Genomic DNA, 18,879 nt, shown 5'->3' on the forward strand with positions numbered 1-18,879 from the left:
GTACAAATTTAAGCTTATCCTCAGAAAGCTTTCACCATTGCTATTTTGCACCCATAATTAGTTAGCAATCTTATTTCAGATGGGTGGTACCAACTGACCCTTCTCTTTCTCACCCTTTTATCCAAATTGTTTATCTGGTCAGTAAAATGATCACTGTTGTGCAAAGGCAAATTACAATGTTCACACCTTGGATGATGCAAAGAGGCTTACAAGACAGGATGTGGTTTGCTCTTGAATGGTCTTGTTTCCAGTAAATTATGTTGTGGCAGCAATGAGTACATGGTCTGACCATCTCTTTCAAGTCATATTATTCACTAAAGTTTCTCTTATCATTCAGTCAAGGAAAGTTCTTTATACAGTAGTAGCCAGTGTTAAATATTTAGTTTCATTTGGAAATTATCATCAAATATGTCTTCTAAGCAGGAATGTTCATTTGGAGTGAAGCTTTCAGATAGTTGTCACTTACTAGATGATACAAGATCAAAAGGATTAAAGCCAGTAAAAACTTTAAAGCCGCAAGATATTGAGTTACTTTCATGGAGGGTTCCAGGTTCGGTATTTGAGTCCAACTTAAGTATTTGTCTTCATCATGAACAGAAATTTCTGATAAGATATAGTCTTCTTCAGAAAAAGTGCTTTGATCCATTTCAAAAAGCATAAAGGGGTAGTAAAAAGCGCACTCAGGAATATTCCTTTGGAAATGCCACAAGCTTTCAAAAAGTTGCAAATTGATGTTGTACAAGGACAGACGCTTTGTGCAAAATATCGTGTACATTTTTTTTTAGATCGCAGAAGCAAATAGAAACAACAAGTAGCGGAAGCGATATTGAAGCACAATCTGTTGCCCGCGAGGATGAAAATTCGAGAAGACCTTGATTCAAGATTGGATGACCATGGTGTTAGCCCAGTAAAACTTCATGGCATTGCATCACATTCCAGAGTCACATATGGTAAAAGGAAATTCCGGCAAGTTAAGGAAAAACTGCAAGAACAACAATCATCTGTACAGGAGAAGCTATCAACAATTATCAAAGTTACACCTGAAACGTTGGAAAGTCCACCTGAAGAACAACCAGAAAGCTTGGAAGACCTGAAGCAGAAAGCAAAAGATCTTGATACACTGGTTGCACTTATGAAGGATAAAATGAGAAACCTGGAAAGGCAGAAAGAAGAAAATCCAAATATTAACTCTTGCTCCCAGTTCATGGTCTGTTTCTAAAGTAAGCAAAACATTCAATGTCACACATTACGTTGTGAGGCAAGCGAGGAAAGTGGGATTGATGAAACTGCCAGAACAAATATCAGGAAGACCACTTGCTAAGGAGATACAAGACCAGGTCATAAAATTGTATTTAGATTATGAATACAGCAGGCAGATGCAAGTAAAAAAGGACTTTGTGAGTGTTAAGAGGAATGTTCATGTGCAAAAAAAGACTTGCTTTGCAGCTTAAAGGATCGAGTTATCTGCTGCATTTGAACAAAATCATCCAAATGTAAAAATCGGATTTTCTAAATTCTGTAGCCTTCGGCCTCAATGGTGTGTACTGGTAGGATCATCAGGAACCCACTCAGTATGTGTATGCACAATTATTCATCAAACTGTGGAATTGATGGTTAATGCTATTAAATCGGATACCAACACTCATAAACTTGTAGAGATGATGGGTTGTAATCGAGACAACAAAGAGTGCATGATACATCGCTGCTAAGACAGCCCCAATGTGGACGAAAAACGTAAATATTTACAAAGTCAGCTTCAAGAAAACGAAGAACGTTGTGAAGACGGAGATGCAGGTCCAGAAGATGAATTTATAGAATTTAAACAATGGACTACCGACTGACAGGGGCAGAGCTTTTAGCAATAAAAATTGTCTGTAGGTGAATTCATTGAATCACTAATAGGTAAACTTGATCGACTTACCAAACATTCCTTTATTGCAAAGGCACAATCTAGATACTTAAAGAAATGCAAAGAGGATTTGAAAAATGATGAAGCAGTTGAACTTCTGGATTTTGCAGAAAACTACAAATTTGTCATACAGGATGAAGTCCAATCATATCTGATTGGAATCAGCAGTCTTGCAGCCTTCACCCAGTGGTCATTTACTATAAACAAAATGACAACCTAACAGATGATTCTGTCTGCTTTATTTCTGATGACCTTAATCGCGTCGTTGAATTTGTGAGTCATGAAGTTATGAATGGGACAGTTAAACACATGATGGAAAATATAAGTGATAAAATTAAAAAAAAAAATATATATGTTTTAGTGATGGGTGTGCAGGACAATAGTAAAACTGTAAAAAAATCATTAATTTATGCTTTCATGAAAAGGATTCAATTTAACTTGTTAGTGGAATTTTTTGCAACCAGCCATGGGAAATCTCCCTGTGATGGCCTTGGTGGAACAATAAAACGGCTGACAGCTAGAGCAAGCCTGCAAAGATCCATGTAAAACCAAATTCTTACTGCTATAAAGATGCATCTTGTGCAAGAGAAATAAAGAATATCAAAGTGTATTTCATCAAAAAGGAGGAAAATGATGAGATAAGAAAGAAATTAAAAGAGCGGTATTTAACAACCAACACTCTTCCAGGAACACGTAGTTTTCATCATTTCACCCCATCGTTATCAAATATTGTTGCTGCTAAGCGTGTTTCAAGTGATGATGATTATGCCATCAAATTTGACCTTAGTTTAAACAGATGCATTACGGAGGACACCGAACATGTAAATGTAAAAGCCTCAGACCTTACTGTTTGTTTTTACGATTATTTATTGTGGATTTGCCTTCCTGATGTAATTGATTCGGAAGAACATGATGCAAAGTGCAATTTCATGCACCCGCAATACCCAGCAAATTCATTTTTTTGGCCTCACAGGGAAGACAGCTGTTATGTTCCACTGAACAACATTCTTTGTGTAATTGATGCACCATAAACGGCCACAGGTCGCCAGTATTATTTACCAAGCACTACTGTCACATTGATAAGGGAGCAGTTGAAAAAGAAAAATATTCTGGGTGGAGATCTATAGTGAACACGATGATGGTGCTCAAAATTTTATGATTTTATGATATTTGTAAGTAATTAATTGTATTTTCACCCTAAATGAAATGTAGGTGTACTTGGAGATAAATACTCCTTTAAAAGAAAAATATTAGAGCGAGACCACCATCACAAATTTTTGCATAAGAGTTCTTTGTTATATGCTTTATCAATGAGCCAAATTTCATATTCATAGATGCTGTCCCACATTGAAAATTTTTCACATGTATGAGGTGTGAAAATAAAGCTTTCGCAATTTTTTTTTCACTCATTAAAATTCAAAATACCTTTAGGTTACCCTTTTTTTTACCCTCCTACATTAAATTAATGTCCATATTGAGAATCTCCATGCTTTAAATTACTTAAATTCCAAGTTTCATGTCTGTAGCTTACTCAGAAGAAAAGTTATTGAAGAATAAGTCCGGGGGTATTAATTTAAGTCAATTCAAAATGGCCGCCAGTTTGAATTTTCTGGGTCAATTTCACCAATTTTTAAAAAGCCGATATCTCGGGAACCGATTAATATTTTCAGCTAAAATTTGGCATGGATTCCTCTCTTTATATTATGAAAGTCCATACCGAATTTGGTAAAAATCTGAGACGGTGGGTGTCGGGCCCTTGTTGAGTTGGCATGAAATGACCCAACATGATTGGGTGTAACTCTTCCTGGTTGGGGTGCTACAACATGATTGGGTGTAATTCTTCCTGGTTGGGGTGCTACAACATGATTAGGTGTGACACTTCCTGGTTGGGTGTTACTCTTCCTGGTTTATTGAACAATTGGTTGCTTGTTCTGTTCCAATGGCTTTTAACTCGCCGCTTTTCTAATGTTTTTTCCTGTTTGACTCAAAGAATTGAACACCTTAACACCTTGTATGATTTTAAGGTTTATTTTCAAAGAATAAAATTTGACATATGCTTTGCACATTCCTCATAATTCTATTGCCAAGATAAGCTTACAAATAGGTACAAATTTCTCTCTTTCTCTATGTGATATCATAAACCAAATAATTCCACCTGTTCAAGAAATGCTAAAGACACCTTTGAAAGACACAAGAGAACAAATAAAGGGCAAGAAATAATATTGAAACACCGAAACCCTGTAATCAAAGGTTGCATTGAAGATTTCTAGAAAGCAGGCCCTAGAAACAGTGAGTCACCATATATTTATAAACCAAGCTCATACAAAGGGGATAATAAAAGTGATTCACCATATATATATATATATCTGAAGATCGCTCAACTCTTAAAACTGAGTAACAACTACTAGTGTTCCACTAGTCTCAACCTGTATATATTTATGTATACACACAAGGATAATAACAGTGCCTTAGCGGTTGTACATTATAGGGCCTACAAAGTCTATTTGATCATAGCAGTCTTGGTACTTGACCCTAAAATCACTTCCTCACACCAATTCACTATTGAAGTTATACAATAGAAAAGCAACATTTGTACATTACTACAATGTAACACTGGGTAGCTTCAAATTGTCAAGACATTCATTTGTTGCTGGAGCTACTCTTGCCTATACTTTACCATTCAGTATTTTTGACACATTGTAGACACACTCCACATTATAGAAACACTACATATTGTAGAAACACTTCATATTGTAGACACTCCAAGTTATAGACACACTCTACATTGTAGACATTGCCACAGCTAGATAAATTCATTCTTCAATATCAGATCTTTCACTACTTGGGATCACAGAGGTAGAGCTAGCCTAACATCATGAGGTAGTACCAATCACACTACATGGCAGTAAAAGAACAAAGTTAAAAAAAAAAAAAAAAATAAAAAGTTCAAATTATTGCACTGAAATCAATATACACTAATGCAGCAATACACAAACTCTATCAAAGACACTTTACACCACAAATGATGGTGTCATCCAAGATATCTATAAATAGGTGTAACCCATATGTTAACATATACAGTTAGTTATCTATGTATTGGAATAATACACAGGGGAACATCTACCGTTACCAATATATAGGCGAAACCCATATGTTAATATCTACAGTTAGTTATCGATGTATTGGAATAACACACAAGGTTTACCTACCATTAGAATGTGTGACCTACAGCTAACACAGGATGACTGACATTGAATGGCAAGGTTTACCTACCATTAGAATGTCTCACCTACAGCTAACACAGGGAGACTGACATTGAATGGCAAGGTTTACCTACCAATAGAATGTCCGACCTACAGCTAACACAGGGAGACTGACATTGAATGGCTAGGTTTACCTACCATTAGAATGTCTGACCTACAGCTAACACAGGGAGACTGACATTGAATGGCAAGGTTTACCTACCATTAGAATGTCCGACCTACAGCTAACACAGGGAGACTGACATTGAATGGCTAGGTTTACCTACCATTAGAATGTCTGACCTACAGCTAACACAGGGAGACTGACATTGAATGGCAAGGTTTATCTACCATTAGAATGTCTCACCTACAGCTAACACAGGGAGACTGACATTGAATGGCAAGGTTTACCTACCATTTGAATGTCCCACCTACAGCTAACACAGGGAGACTGCCATTGAATGGCTAGGTTTATCTGCCATTAGAATGTCTGACCTACAGTTAACACAGGGAGACTGACATTGAATGGCAAGGTTTACCTACCATTAGAATGTCTCACCTACAGCTAACACAGGGAGACTGACGTTGAATGGTAAGGTTAACCTACCATTAGAATGTCTAACCTACAGCTAACACAGGGAGAGCCATTAAATGGCAAGGTTTACTTACCATTAGAATGTGTGACCTACAGTTAACACAGGTAGACTGACATTGAATGGCAAGGTTAACCTACCATTAGAATGTCTAATTATAGCTAACACAGGGAGACAGCCATTGAATGGCAAGGTTTACTTACCATTAGAATGTCTAACCTACAGCTAACACAGGGAGACAGCCATTAAATGGCAAGGTTTACCTACCATTAGAATGCCTCACCTACAGCTAACACAGGTAGACTGACATTGAATGGCAAGGTTAACCTACCATTAGAATGTCTAATTATAGCTAAAACAGGGAGACAGCCATTGAATGGCAAGGTTTACCTACCATTAGAATGTCTCACCTACAGCTTACATAGAGAGACTGACATTGAATGGCTAGGTTTATCTACCATTAGAATGTCTGACCTACAGCTAACACAGGATGACTGACATTGAATGGCAAGGTTTACCTACCATTAGAATGCCTGGCCTACCGCTAACACAGGGAGACTGACATTGAATGGCTAGGTTTACCTACCATTAGAATGTCAGACCTACAGCTAACACAGGGAGACTGACATTGAATGGCAAGGTTTACCTACTATTATAATGTCCGACCTACAGCTAACACAGGGAGACTGACATTGAATGGCAAGGTTTACCTACCATAAGAATGTCCGACCTACAGCTAACACAGGGAGACTGACATTGAATGGCTAGGTATACCTACCATTAGAATGTCCCACCTACAGCTAACACAGGGAGACTGACATTGAATGGCAAGGTTTATCTACCATTAGAATGTCTCACCTACAGCTAACACAGGGAGACTGCCATTGAATGGCAAGGTTTACCTACCGTTAGAATGTCTGACCTACCGCTAACACAGGGATACTGACATTGAATGGCAAGGTATATCTACCATTATAATGCCTGACCTACCGCTAACACAGGGAGACTGACACTGAATGGCAAGGTTTACCTACCATTAGAATGTCTGACCTACAGCTAACACAGGGAGACTGACATTGAATGGCAAGGTTTACCTACCATTAGAATGTCTCACCTACAGCTAACACAGGGAGACTGACATTGAATGGCAAGGTTTATCTACCATTAGAATGTCTCACCTACAGCTAACACAGGGAGACTGACATTGAATGGCAAGGTTTACCTACCATTTGAATGTCCCACCTACAGCTAACACAGGGAGACTGCCATTGAATGGCTAGGTTTATCTGCCATTAGAATGTCTGACCTACAGTTAACACAGGGAGACTGACATTGAATGGCAAGGTTTACCTACCATTAGAATGTCTCACCTACAGCTAACACAGGGAGACTGACGTTGAATGGTAAGGTTAACCTACCATTAGAATGTCCGACCTACAGCTAACACAGGGAGACAGCCATTAAATGGCAAGGTTTACCTACCATTAGAATGTGTGACCTACAGTTAACACAGGTAGACTGACATTGAATGGCAAGGTTAACCTACCATTAGAATGTCTAATTATAGCTAACACAGGGAGACAGCCATTGAATGGCAAGGTTTACTTACCATTAGAATGTCTAACCTACAGCTAACACAGGGAGACAGCCATTAAATGGCAAGGTTTACCTACCATTAGAATGCCTCACCTACAGCTAACACAGGTAGACTGACATTGAATGGCAAGGTTAACCTACCATTAGAATGTCTAATTATAGCTAACACAGGGAGACAGCCATTGAATGGCAAGGTTTACCTACCATTAGAATGTCTCACCTACAGCTTACATAGAGAGACTGACATTGAATGGCTAGGTTTATCTACCATTAGAATGTCTGACCTACAGCTAACACAGGATGACTGACATTGAATGGCAAGGTTTACCTACCATTAGAATGTCTCACCTACAGCTAACACAGGGAGACTGACATTGAATGGCAAGGTTTATCTACCATTAGAATGTCTCACCTACAGCTAACACAGGATGACTGACATTGAATGGCAAGGTTTACCTACCATTAGAATGCCTGGCCTACCGCTAACACAGGGAGACTGACATTGAATGGCTAGGTTTACCTACCATTAGAATGTCAGACCTACAGCTAACACAGGGAGACTGACATTGAATGGCAAGGTTTACCTACTATTAGAATGTCCGACCTACAGCTAACACAGGGAGACTGACATTGAATGGCAAGGTTTACCTACCATAAGAATGTCCGACCTACAGCTAACACAGGGAGACTGACATTGAATGGCTAGGTATACCTACCATTAGAATGTCCCACCTACAGCTAACACAGGGAGACTGACATTGAATGGCAAGGTTTACCTACCGTTAGAATGTCTAACCTACAGCTAACACAGGGATACTGACATTGAATGGCAAGGTATATCTACCATTATAATGCCTGACCTACCGCTAACACAGGGAGACTGACACTGAATGGCAAGGTTTACCTACCATTAGAATGTCTGACCTACAGCTAACACAGGGAGACTGACATTGAATGGCAAGGTTTACCTACCATTAGAATGCCTGACCTACCGCTAACACAGGGAGACTGACATTGAATGGCAAGGTTTACCTACCATTAGAATGTCTAACCTACAACTAACACAGGGAGACTGACATTGAATGGCTAGGTTTACCTACCATTAGAATGTCTAACCTACAGCTAACACAGGGAGACTGACATTGAATGGCAAGGTTTACCTACCATTAGAATGTCTAACCTACAACTAACACAGGGAGACTGACATTGAATGGCAAGGTTTACCTACCATTAGAATGTCTAACCTACAGCTAACACAGGGAGACTGACATTGAATGGCAAGGTTTACCTACCATTAGAATGTCTCACCTACAGCTACACAGGGAGACTGACATTGAATGGCAAGGTTTACCTACCATTAGAATGTCTCACCTACAGCTACACAGGGAGACTGACATTGAATGGCAAGGTTTACCTACCATTAGAATGTCTAACCTACAGCTAACACAGGGAGACTGACATTGAATGGCAAGGTTTACCTACCATTAGAATGTCTCACCTACAGCTACACAGGGAGACTGACATTGAATGGCAAGGTTTACCTACCATTAGAATGTCTCACCTACAGCTAACAAAGGGACATTATGCACTATCAAACTGTGTGATATGCAACTCTTGTTGAAACTTCTACCAACATAAGAACCCACAAGCTGCCCTGTATTGGATTACATAATAATAATAATAAAGTGTGTCTTTGTCTAAAATGCATGTTTCAGATAAACACCCTACTAATCATATTGCATCTAGTGAACCTTGTAATGGTTTAAGCTCTGACGAGCATCACTTCAAGTGTATTCACAACAAAAAATTAACATTGAGTTGAATAGTACTGTATTACATAGCAATAACAGGACATGGCCTTAACAAACAGTACTGTCACAATAAACAGGATAGGCTCTCACTCCAGAAAACACTGTTAAAATAAAATCCTATGCCCATGACATTATCTGACACTAAAACATTGGCTGTGAACACTAAATAATAGCAACAAATAAATGTTTGTATGCCTAGTCAAAATAGCCATTGATCTGATTTACATTAATTGACATTTGGATGTTTTAAAACAATTTCCAGTTGACCATACCCCCCCCCCCCCCTAGGTGTGCTCACACCTAGTGGGCACCTTCCACTGTCACAAATCAGTCACCATAAATCACACAAGAAATCCCAGGGAATACCCTGTGACATACCATACATAACCAGTGGAGCTCTTACAATCCCAGGGAATACCCTGTGACATACCATACATAACCAGTGGAGCTCTTACAGTCTCGTGGACTATACATTCCAGTAGAGCTGTTATGATGAACAGCAACCTGATGAACCATGCATTACCACTGGGACTCTAATGACCTGGTGGACCTCCAGCAGAGCTGTTACAGTAAACAGAGATGTGAATCCATACACATCAAGTAGAGCTGTTATGATGAACAGCAACCTGATGAACCATGCATTACCACTGGGACTATTAGGACCTGGTGGACCTCCAGCAGAACTGTTACATTAAATCAAGATTGTACAGACCTTACATGAAGGATGATTTGGATTGTACGATTAAACATCCATTGACTGTTCTAGCAGAGTCACTACTAAGTTTGTACATAAGGATGGTAAGACTGATTCATTAATTACAATTCATACAATGGTTAACAATATCAAACTTAACTCTACAAAATAAATATTCATTACTACGATACTATTGCATATTCATCGCTGAAATTCTCAGCTGTTATTTACAAAATTGTACTTGCATAATGTGGCCATCTTGCTACCATTGTTAATGACCTCTTGCCATTAGCCAAACATCAGGACTAGCTCCTATGACCATTGATCCACAGTCAAATGTACTGCCCATCAACATTTCACCTGCTATGACCTTTGACTAAATCTAACTATTAGATATGCAAAGCACTTTCACTTTTCCCAGTTGAATCAACTCTTAATACATTTGGTTAAGTGAACTGAATGATCAAGTTTGAGTACACAAAGCTGACAATCAGAATCAGTTCCATCCAGAATTGTCACAATCTATTGATTTGGTTTGATTAGCACCATCAGCTGTCATTAATCAGTTGAGCATTTGTTACTACCTTAAATAACGAGCAAATGTTCTAGTCACCTTACCCTCGTTAAGATACTAAAACAAGTCAACAATCAATATCCCATTGTACAGCCTTCTTTAGCTTAAGGATTGAAGTTGTACAAATTCTATGTCACATTATAACTATTCCACTAAATCCTACGTCATATTGTAAATCCCATGTTAATGTACAACTGTTCCATATAAATCCTATGTCATTGTACAGCTGTTCCATATCAATCTATATTATTGTACAGATCTGTAAAGAAGTCAGCTGATTCTAGTCTAGCTTGTAATATCTCCTCCACATTATAGTATTACTGTTGACATTGGCCAGTCATCATACATCTGTGGAGAAGTCAGCTGATTCTAGTCTAGCTTGTAATATCTCCTCCATATTATAGTATTACTGTTGACATTGGGCCAGTCATCATAGATCTGTGAAGAAGTCAGCTGATGCTAGTCTAGCTTGTAATATCTCCTCCATATTATAGTATTACTGTTGACATTGGCCAGTCATCATAGATCTGTGGAGAAGTCAGCTGATTCTAGTCTAGCTTGTAATATCTCCTCCATATTATAGTATTACTGTTGACATTGGGCCAGTCATCATAGATCTGTGAAGAAGTCAGCTGATTCTAGTCTAGCTTGTAATATCTCCTCCATATTATAGTATTACTGTTGACATTGGCCAGTCATCATAGATCTGTGGAGAAGTCAGCTGATTCTAGTCTAGCTTGTAATATCTCCTCCATATTATAGTATTACTGTTGACATTGGCCAGTCATCATAGATCTGTGGAGAAGTCAGCTGATTCTAGTCTAGCTTGTAATATCTCCTCCATATTATAGTATTACTGTTGACATTGGCCAGTCATCATACATCTGTGGAGAAGTCAGCTGATTCTAGTCTAGCTTGTAATATCTCCTCCATATTATAGTATTACTGTTGACATTGGCCAGTCATCATAGATCTGTGGAGAATTCAGCTGATTCTAGTCCAGCTTGTAATATCTCCTCCATAGTATAGTATTACTGTTGACATTGGCCAGTCATCATAGATCTGTGAAGAAGTCGGCTGATTCTAGTCCAGCTTGTAATATCTCCTCCATATTATAGTATTACTGTTGACATTGGCCAGTCATCATAGATCTGTGGAGAAGTCAGCTGATTCTAGTCTAGCTTGTAATATCTCCTCCATATTATAGTATTACTGTTGACATTGGGCCAGTCATCATAGATCTGTGGAGAAGTCAGCTGATTCTAGTCTAGCTTGTAATATCTCCTCCATATTATAGTATTACTGTTGACATTGGCCAGTCATCATAGAGCTGTGGAGAATTCAGCTGATGCTAGTCTAGCTTGTAATATCTCCTCCATATTATAGTATTACTGTTGACATTGGGCCAGTCATCATAGATCTGTGAAGAAGTCAGCTGATTCTAGTCTAGCTTGTAATATCTCCTCCATATTATAGTATTACTGTTGACATTTGCCAGTCATCATAGATCTGTGGAGAAGTCAGCTGATTCTAGTCTAGCTTGTAATATCTCCTCCATATTATTATTGACTGGTTTCATAGTTAGCTCTGTTTCTTCACTTTCTCCATCAAACACAGTCATCTTCAATGTTGCTTCTTCTGGTGCTGTGTCTCCTTCAAACACAGTTTCCAAGAACACACCATCATCGATGTCATTTGAACTTTTCTGATTCATATCATCAGAACACTCTGATTGGACAAGCCCCTCTCCTTCTTTTTGCTGATCATGTTCTTCCTTTTCCTGTTCTTGCATGCCACCCTCACTGTCTTCATTGTCTGAACACTCTGCAGGGAGCACTAAAGTAGTAGCTTCCTCGGTAAGACCCAAGGCAGTACCAGCATCATAAACCTAGTACACAATAAAGACAGTATATATTGAAAGCAGTACCAACATCATAAACCTAGTACAAAATAAAGACAGTATATAATGAAAGCAGTACCAGCACCATAAACCTAGTGCAAAATAAAGACAGTATATAATGAAAGCAGTACCAGCATCATAAACCTAGTACAAAATAAAGACAATATATAATGAAAGCAGTACCAGCATCATTTAGTACAAAATAAAGACAGTATATATTGAAAGCAGTACCAACATCATAAACCTAGTACAAAATAAAGACAGTATATAATGAAAGCAGTACCAGCATCATAAACCTAGTACAAAATAAAGACAGTATATAATGAAAGCAGTACCAGCATCATAAACCTAGTACAAAATAAAGATATTATATAATGAAAGCAGTACCAGCATCATAAACCTAGTACAAAATAAAGGTATTATATAATGAAAGCAGTACCAGCATCATTTAGTACAAAATAAAGACAGTATATATTGAAAGCAGTACCAACATCATAAACCTAGTACAAAATAAAGACAGTATATAATGAAAGCAGTACCAGCATCATAAACCTAGTACAAAATAAAGATATTATATAATGAAAGCAGTACCAGCATCATAAACCTAGTACAAAATAAAGGTATTATATAATGAAAGCAGTACCAGCATCATTTAGTACAAAATAAAGACAGTATATAAGGAAGGCAGTACCAGCATCATAAACCTAGTACAAAATAAAGGCACTTCTGATGCCCAACTTCACAGCATAAACATGCATTAATATGCATTAATATTCATTAATATGCATTCATATGCATTCATAAGCATTCATATGAATTCATATGCATTCATATGTAGTAGGGTTTACTGATCTCACCTGTCTCATCCAATCAAAACATTCCTTTCTTGAGAATGACAGAATATCCATTTGACCTTTCAGTACTCTGATGTTCCAGGCAAATCCCTCCATAGCCTAGATTTAGACAAAAATGACAACACGACAAGGATTTTGCTTTATACATTGTATTAAATTGACTGGTGTGTAAGTACAATAGGGATGAACAAAAAAATGGAAGGGATTAAGAAAACAATGGAAAAATTAACAAAACAATTCTAGGGATCAACAGAACACAGGAAGGGATGAAAAAACACTGGAAGGGATTAACAACACTTTACAATTTTGAGATGAATTGTCTGATAAGTTTTGTCGTACTGTACAAATACAAAATGATTGATATCCTGGAAAGTTAATTATTGATCACTCAGATGCCTAACAGCAATGATTAAAATCAATTCCAAGGAACTGACTTAAGTTAAGTAATTTCATTATTGTTCTTACCTTGGCAAGCTTCTTCCCTCTCAATCCTTCCTTCTGTAGCAATGTACTCAAAGATTCCTGTAAAAGTATATCATAATAACTCAGGCTTCTAGAAATAACCACACCAATCTAGGTACAAAATAATATCTCAGGCATCTAGAAATAACCACACCAATCTATGTACAAAATAATAGCTCAGGCACATAGAAATAACCACATCAATCTATGTATGTAATAATACCTCAGGCTTCTAGAAATAAACACACATCTATGTATATAACAATACCTCAGGCTTCTAGAAATAAACACACATCTATGTATATAATAATACCTCAGGAATCTAGAAATAAACACACATCTATGTATATAATAATACCTCAGGCATCTAGAAATAAACACACATCTATGTATGTAATAAAACCTCAGGCATCTAGAAATAAACACACATCTATGTATATAACAATACCTCAGGCATCTAGAAATAAACACACATCTATGTATGTAATAATACCTCAGGCATCTAGAAATAAACACACATCTATGTATGTAATAATACCTCAGGCATCTAGAAATAAACACACATCTATGTATGTAATAATACCTCAGGCATCTAGAAATAAACACACATCTATGTATGTAATAATACCTCAGGCATCTAGAAATAAACACACATCTATGTATGTAATAATACCTCAGGCATCTAGAAATAAACACACATCTATGTATGTAATAATACCTCAGGCATCTAGAAATAAACACACATCTATGTATGTAATAATACCTCAGGCATCTAGAAATAAACACACATCTATGTATATAATAATACCTCAGGCATCTAGAAATAAACACACATCTATGTATGTAATAATACCTCAGGCATCTAGAAATAAACACACATCTATGTATGTAATAATACCTCAGGCATCTAGAAATAAACACACATCTATGTATGTAATAATACCTCAGGCATCTAGAAATAAACACACATCTATGTATGTAATAATACCTCAGGCATCTAGAAATAAACACACATCTATGTATGTAATAATACCTCAGGCATCTAGAAATAAACACACATCTATGTATGTAATAATACCTCAGGCATCTAGAAATAAACACACATCTATGTATGTAATAATACCTCAGGCATCTAGAAATAAACACATATCTATGTATATAACAATACCTCAGGCTTCTAGAAATAAACACACATCTATGTATATAATAATACCTCAGGAATCTAGAAATAAACACACATCTATGTATGTAATAATACCTCAGGAATCTAGAAATAAACACACATCTATGTATGTAATAATACCTCAGGAATCTAGAAATAAACACACATCTATGTATGTAATAATACCTCAGGCATCTAGAAATAAACACACCAATCTATGCATTTAATTTTTACCTTAGACTTCTGTGAAATAAACACACATCTATGTATATAATAATACCTTGATATATTTTTTATTCTACTTTATACTTCATGTCAAGACCAACGTGATAAAATGGAGCCAGCAATTATCGTCAACTCATCAATCTGATAAAAGAAATATTGATTTACTTTACCAATAACATTACTTCCAATTAGATTGCACTTTGTGTAGGGGAGAGCGGGGCACGTTGCAACAGGGGTAGGTTGCAACAGTGCCATTTCCAGGTATATATCAGTGCTATGCCACCTGTGTGTATTGCAACTGATACCACTGTTAACTGCCATGATAGAAGTCACATATTAATCCCCAGAAGAAAATTGAAGACAAATGTGCTATTTCTGACACTGTGAGTAAATATTTCATTGCTAAACATTTTTCATATTTCTGTGACTGGGTACCCACCCCCGTCCATCATGATCGGGTCATGAAAAGCCTGATACTTATTGAACAAATTGATCACTGTGGTCACTGAATCTCCCTATTAAAGTAGTAGGCTAGGCTAGGTTTCCATTGGGAGTACATGGGGGCAAGTTGCAACACACCACATGGGGCACATTGCAACAGTGTTACAACTTGCCCCACTAGTGTTGCAACTTAGCCCCATTGGTTTTCTTTGTAAATTCTGTTATGAGAACTCATATTGGGAAACTTCCATGGCTTACTTTAAGGCCTACAGCTTCTGTCTGTAGACTGTTGGAGACTGGATTTGAGGGTTAGTTTGGAAGGTGAACAGCTGCAGGTGTGATAATGTCCATGAGTTCATTGCCGTGCATACTTTTCAGTTTAATTGATTTTTGGTAGGATCCAAAATGTTCTCAATAGTCCAGGATTAGTGCCAATGCCAAACAGTCAACCTGCAGCAAGTCCATGTGGAACTGACATTCCAGACATTCCTTACCGTCACTTCAGAGAACAAATTTTGGCATGTTAATGTTTATTCTTGCTTTGTAGCACTCAGAGAAACTGTTTCAAATATTTAATGTTCCTTATAATCTGAAAAATTTCTGATCGACTTTCATTTTCTTTTTTAACAGATGAGGAATTATAAGAATAAAACGGAGAGGGGAACAATACCGCCCGAGAGGGCTGCCAATGAACTTTTTGTAGGTGACCGGTCTTTTTGCTCCATAGCAGAGGACTATGGGCTACATTACTCGACTCTATCAAGGTTTTATAGAAGAATCACGAAAGCATGTGAACTAAATCCAAAGTGTTCCTTTTCTGAGGTGGGCAGCGGGAATTCCAAGCATCCGCAAGTTTTTTCTGCAAAGGGAGATGAACTGGTAGAGTACATTGTACACTCTGCAAATATCTACTTTAGAATGTCCCCAAAAGAGATCTGAAAACTGGCCTACGAGTTTGCCATGAAGAACCACAAACCGGTTCCAAAATCTAGGAGTGAAAGAAAGGTCGAAACTGGTTTGGAGGATTCCTTAATTTAAGAGGCATAGTAACCTGTCGATAAGGACCCCAGAAGCCACCTCACTCTCAAGGGCAACAAGTTTCAACAGGCACAATGTGGGCATGTTCTTCGAAAATCTGAGAGGTGTTATCGAGTACACGTTCAGCCCACAAGGCATGTGATTAGACAGGTCTCACAACAGTGCAGAAGCCATCGAAAGTTGTGACCACCAAGAATGCAAAGCAAGTGGGAGGTATCACTTCAGCTGAGAGGGGCCAGCTAGTCACTGCCCTGTGCACAATCAATGATGTTGGTAACAGCATCCCACCAATGTTTGTATTTCCTCGTGTTCGCTTCCACGACCATTTAATTCGTGATGGCCCAGTAGGGAGCATTAGAGCTGCCCACAAGTCTGGATGGATGAGCCACCTGAAGAATTACTCAAGATGCTCCCAGACCAGACCATTTTGCTGATATTGGACAACCACGATAGCCACATCTCATTGAGGATCATAGATTATGCCAGAGAGAATGGCAAAGTGATGTTATAATTCCCTCCACATATCACACAGGTTGCAGCCTCTGGATGTTTCAGTGTATGGTCCGCTGAAGGCACTATACAACGCTGGCTGTGATTCATGGATGAAAGGCAACCCAGGGAAGACAATGACGATATACGACATCCCAGGTGTTCTGAAGGAATGCTACCCGAGAGCAGTCACCTCGGCAAACATCCTCTCCGGATTCCGCAAGAGTGGGATAGATTCGTTTAATCCGATGTCTTTGATGACGCGGACTTCCTACTGCACAGGTGACACACCGTCCTGCACCCTAAGATGAGACTGTGGAGGCACCCGACACAGAGGAGGGCATGAAGCAGCTGCAGGGCCATCCCATCCATCAACCCAGCAGCAGGGGGTAGGCACCACACAACCCACTGAGCCAAGCTGGACCATGGAGGCTATCTCAAGGTACACCCTGTGCCAGCACCACCGCATCTCCACAATGAGATAGAGATCAGAGTGAAACAGAGCCACCTACGACAGAGCCTGCTGGAACCAACACATCTGGAACCAACACATCTTGCCCCCACAGGCAAGTGCAGGTGCAAGTGGAACTACGGTTCAACAACTGGCCAAGTGACAGTCCTTCCCAACAGGCAGCCATTCAATAGATGGGAATCCCCAGACCATGCCAGTACTCCACGAATGCAAGTGACCTCACAGAGTGTCAAGACAAATATGTGAGTCCAAGTGACATAAGGCCCTACCCAAAAGCAGGAGAAAGATCAACTAAGCGAGATGGGAGGAAGAGAGTGAGTACACGTATTCTTACAGATTCGCCAGCAAGGGCAGATATCGTAATGGCAAAGGAAATGAAACGGAGAAGGGTCAGCCAGAAGGCATCGAAGCGTACATTGTTCACCAATGAGAGCAAACAAGCAACAAAGCAACCACACAGAGGAAAGTCATCTGGAGTGGTAGACAACTCCCCTGTGTCATCAGACAGCTCACCTGACGAGGAAGCAACAAAGAAACCGCACAGAGGAGAGTCATCTGGAGTGGTAGACAACTCCCCTGTGTCATCAGACAGCTCATCTGACGAGGAAGCCACAAAGCAACCACACAGAGGAAAGTCAATTGGAGTGGTAGACAACTCCCCTGTGTCATCAGACAGCTCACCTGAGAAGGAAGCAACAAAGCAACCTCACAGAGGAGAGTCATCTGGAGTGGTAGACAACTCCCCTGTGTCATCAGACAGCTCATCTGATGAAGAAGCCACAAAGCAACCGCACAGAGGAAAGTCATCTGGTGTGGTAGACAACTCCCCTGTGTCATCAGACAGCTCATCCGACGAGAAAGACACAAAGCAACCACACAGAGGAAAGTCATCTGGAGTGGTAGACAACTCCCCTGTGTCATCAGACAGCTCATCTGACGAGGAAGCCACAAAGCAACCACAGAGAGAAAGTCATCTGGTGTGGTAGACAACTCCCCTGTGTCATCAGACAGCTCATCCGACGAGGAAGACAGCAAGCAACCACAGAGAGGAAAGTCATCTGGAGTGGTAGACAACTCCCCTGTGTCATCAGACAGCTCATCCTACGAGGAAGCCACGAAGCAACCACACAGAAGAAAGTCATCTGGTGTGGTAGACAACTCCCCTGTGTCAGCAGACAGCTCATCCGACGAGGAAGCCACAAAGCAACCACACAGAGGGAAGTCATCTGGTGTGGTAGACAACTCCCCTGTGTCATCAGACAGCTCATCCGACGAGGAAGACACCAAGCAACCACACAGAAGAAAGTCATCTGGAGTGGTAGACAACTCCCCTGTGTCATCAGACAGCTCATCTGACAACTAAGCCACAAAGCAACCACACAGGGGAAAGTCATCTGGAGTGGTAGACAACTCCCCT

At 39.1% G+C, this 18,879-nt stretch overlaps 2 protein-coding genes and 3 long non-coding RNA genes across 7 annotated transcripts in view; 1 reads left to right on the plus strand and 4 right to left on the minus strand.

Annotated features, from left to right (window-relative positions):
- Positions 1–3,918: 3,918 nt before the first annotated feature.
- Positions 3,919–5,390, minus strand: LOC139983791 (uncharacterized). The gene is made up of 2 exons (XR_011798823.1): positions 5,327–5,390; positions 3,919–5,134 (listed from the first exon to the last, which is right to left on the minus strand). It is a non-coding gene; the product is annotated as an uncharacterized lncRNA (long non-coding RNA).
- Positions 5,391–5,487: 97 nt separating this feature from the next.
- Positions 5,488–7,726, minus strand: LOC139983793 (uncharacterized). Its single transcript, XR_011798824.1, has 2 exons — positions 5,964–7,726; positions 5,488–5,774 (listed from the first exon to the last, which is right to left on the minus strand). It is a non-coding gene; the product is annotated as an uncharacterized lncRNA (long non-coding RNA).
- Positions 7,727–7,733: 7 nt separating this feature from the next.
- LOC139983790 (uncharacterized) lies at positions 7,734–11,162 on the plus strand. The gene is made up of 2 exons (XR_011798822.1): positions 7,734–8,302; positions 8,876–11,162. It is a non-coding gene; the product is annotated as an uncharacterized lncRNA (long non-coding RNA).
- Positions 11,163–11,869: 707 nt separating this feature from the next.
- LOC139983787 (inactive phospholipase C-like protein 2) overlaps positions 11,870–18,879 on the minus strand; it is a 90,190-nt gene continuing 83,180 nt past the window's right edge. For 2 of the 3 annotated variants that reach the window (XM_071997562.1, XM_071997564.1), the window contains 3 exons: positions 13,639–13,695; positions 13,177–13,272; positions 11,870–12,307 (listed from right to left, as the gene is read on the minus strand). In XM_071997562.1, coding sequence (XP_071853663.1) covers positions 11,921–12,307; positions 13,177–13,272; positions 13,639–13,695 — 540 coding nt within the window. In that variant the 3' untranslated portion in view covers positions 11,870–11,920. Of the gene's footprint in view, positions 12,308–12,927; positions 13,024–13,176; positions 13,273–13,638; positions 13,696–18,879 lie in introns of those variants that run through there. The other variant, XM_071997563.1, reaches the window with a different exon arrangement.
- LOC139983784 (uncharacterized) lies at positions 13,702–17,459 on the minus strand. The gene is made up of 4 exons (XM_071997560.1): positions 17,266–17,459; positions 16,376–16,451; positions 14,084–15,012; positions 13,702–13,993 (listed from the first exon to the last, which is right to left on the minus strand). Exons 1-4 carry the CDS (start codon positions 17,457–17,459, stop codon positions 13,813–13,815), a joined length of 1,380 nt encoding a protein of 459 aa, XP_071853661.1. The 3' UTR covers positions 13,702–13,812.

This window comes from Apostichopus japonicus, chromosome 16 (assembly GCF_037975245.1).
Source record: "Apostichopus japonicus isolate 1M-3 chromosome 16, ASM3797524v1, whole genome shotgun sequence".
NCBI classification, from domain to species: domain Eukaryota; kingdom Metazoa; phylum Echinodermata; class Holothuroidea; order Aspidochirotida; family Stichopodidae; genus Apostichopus; species Apostichopus japonicus.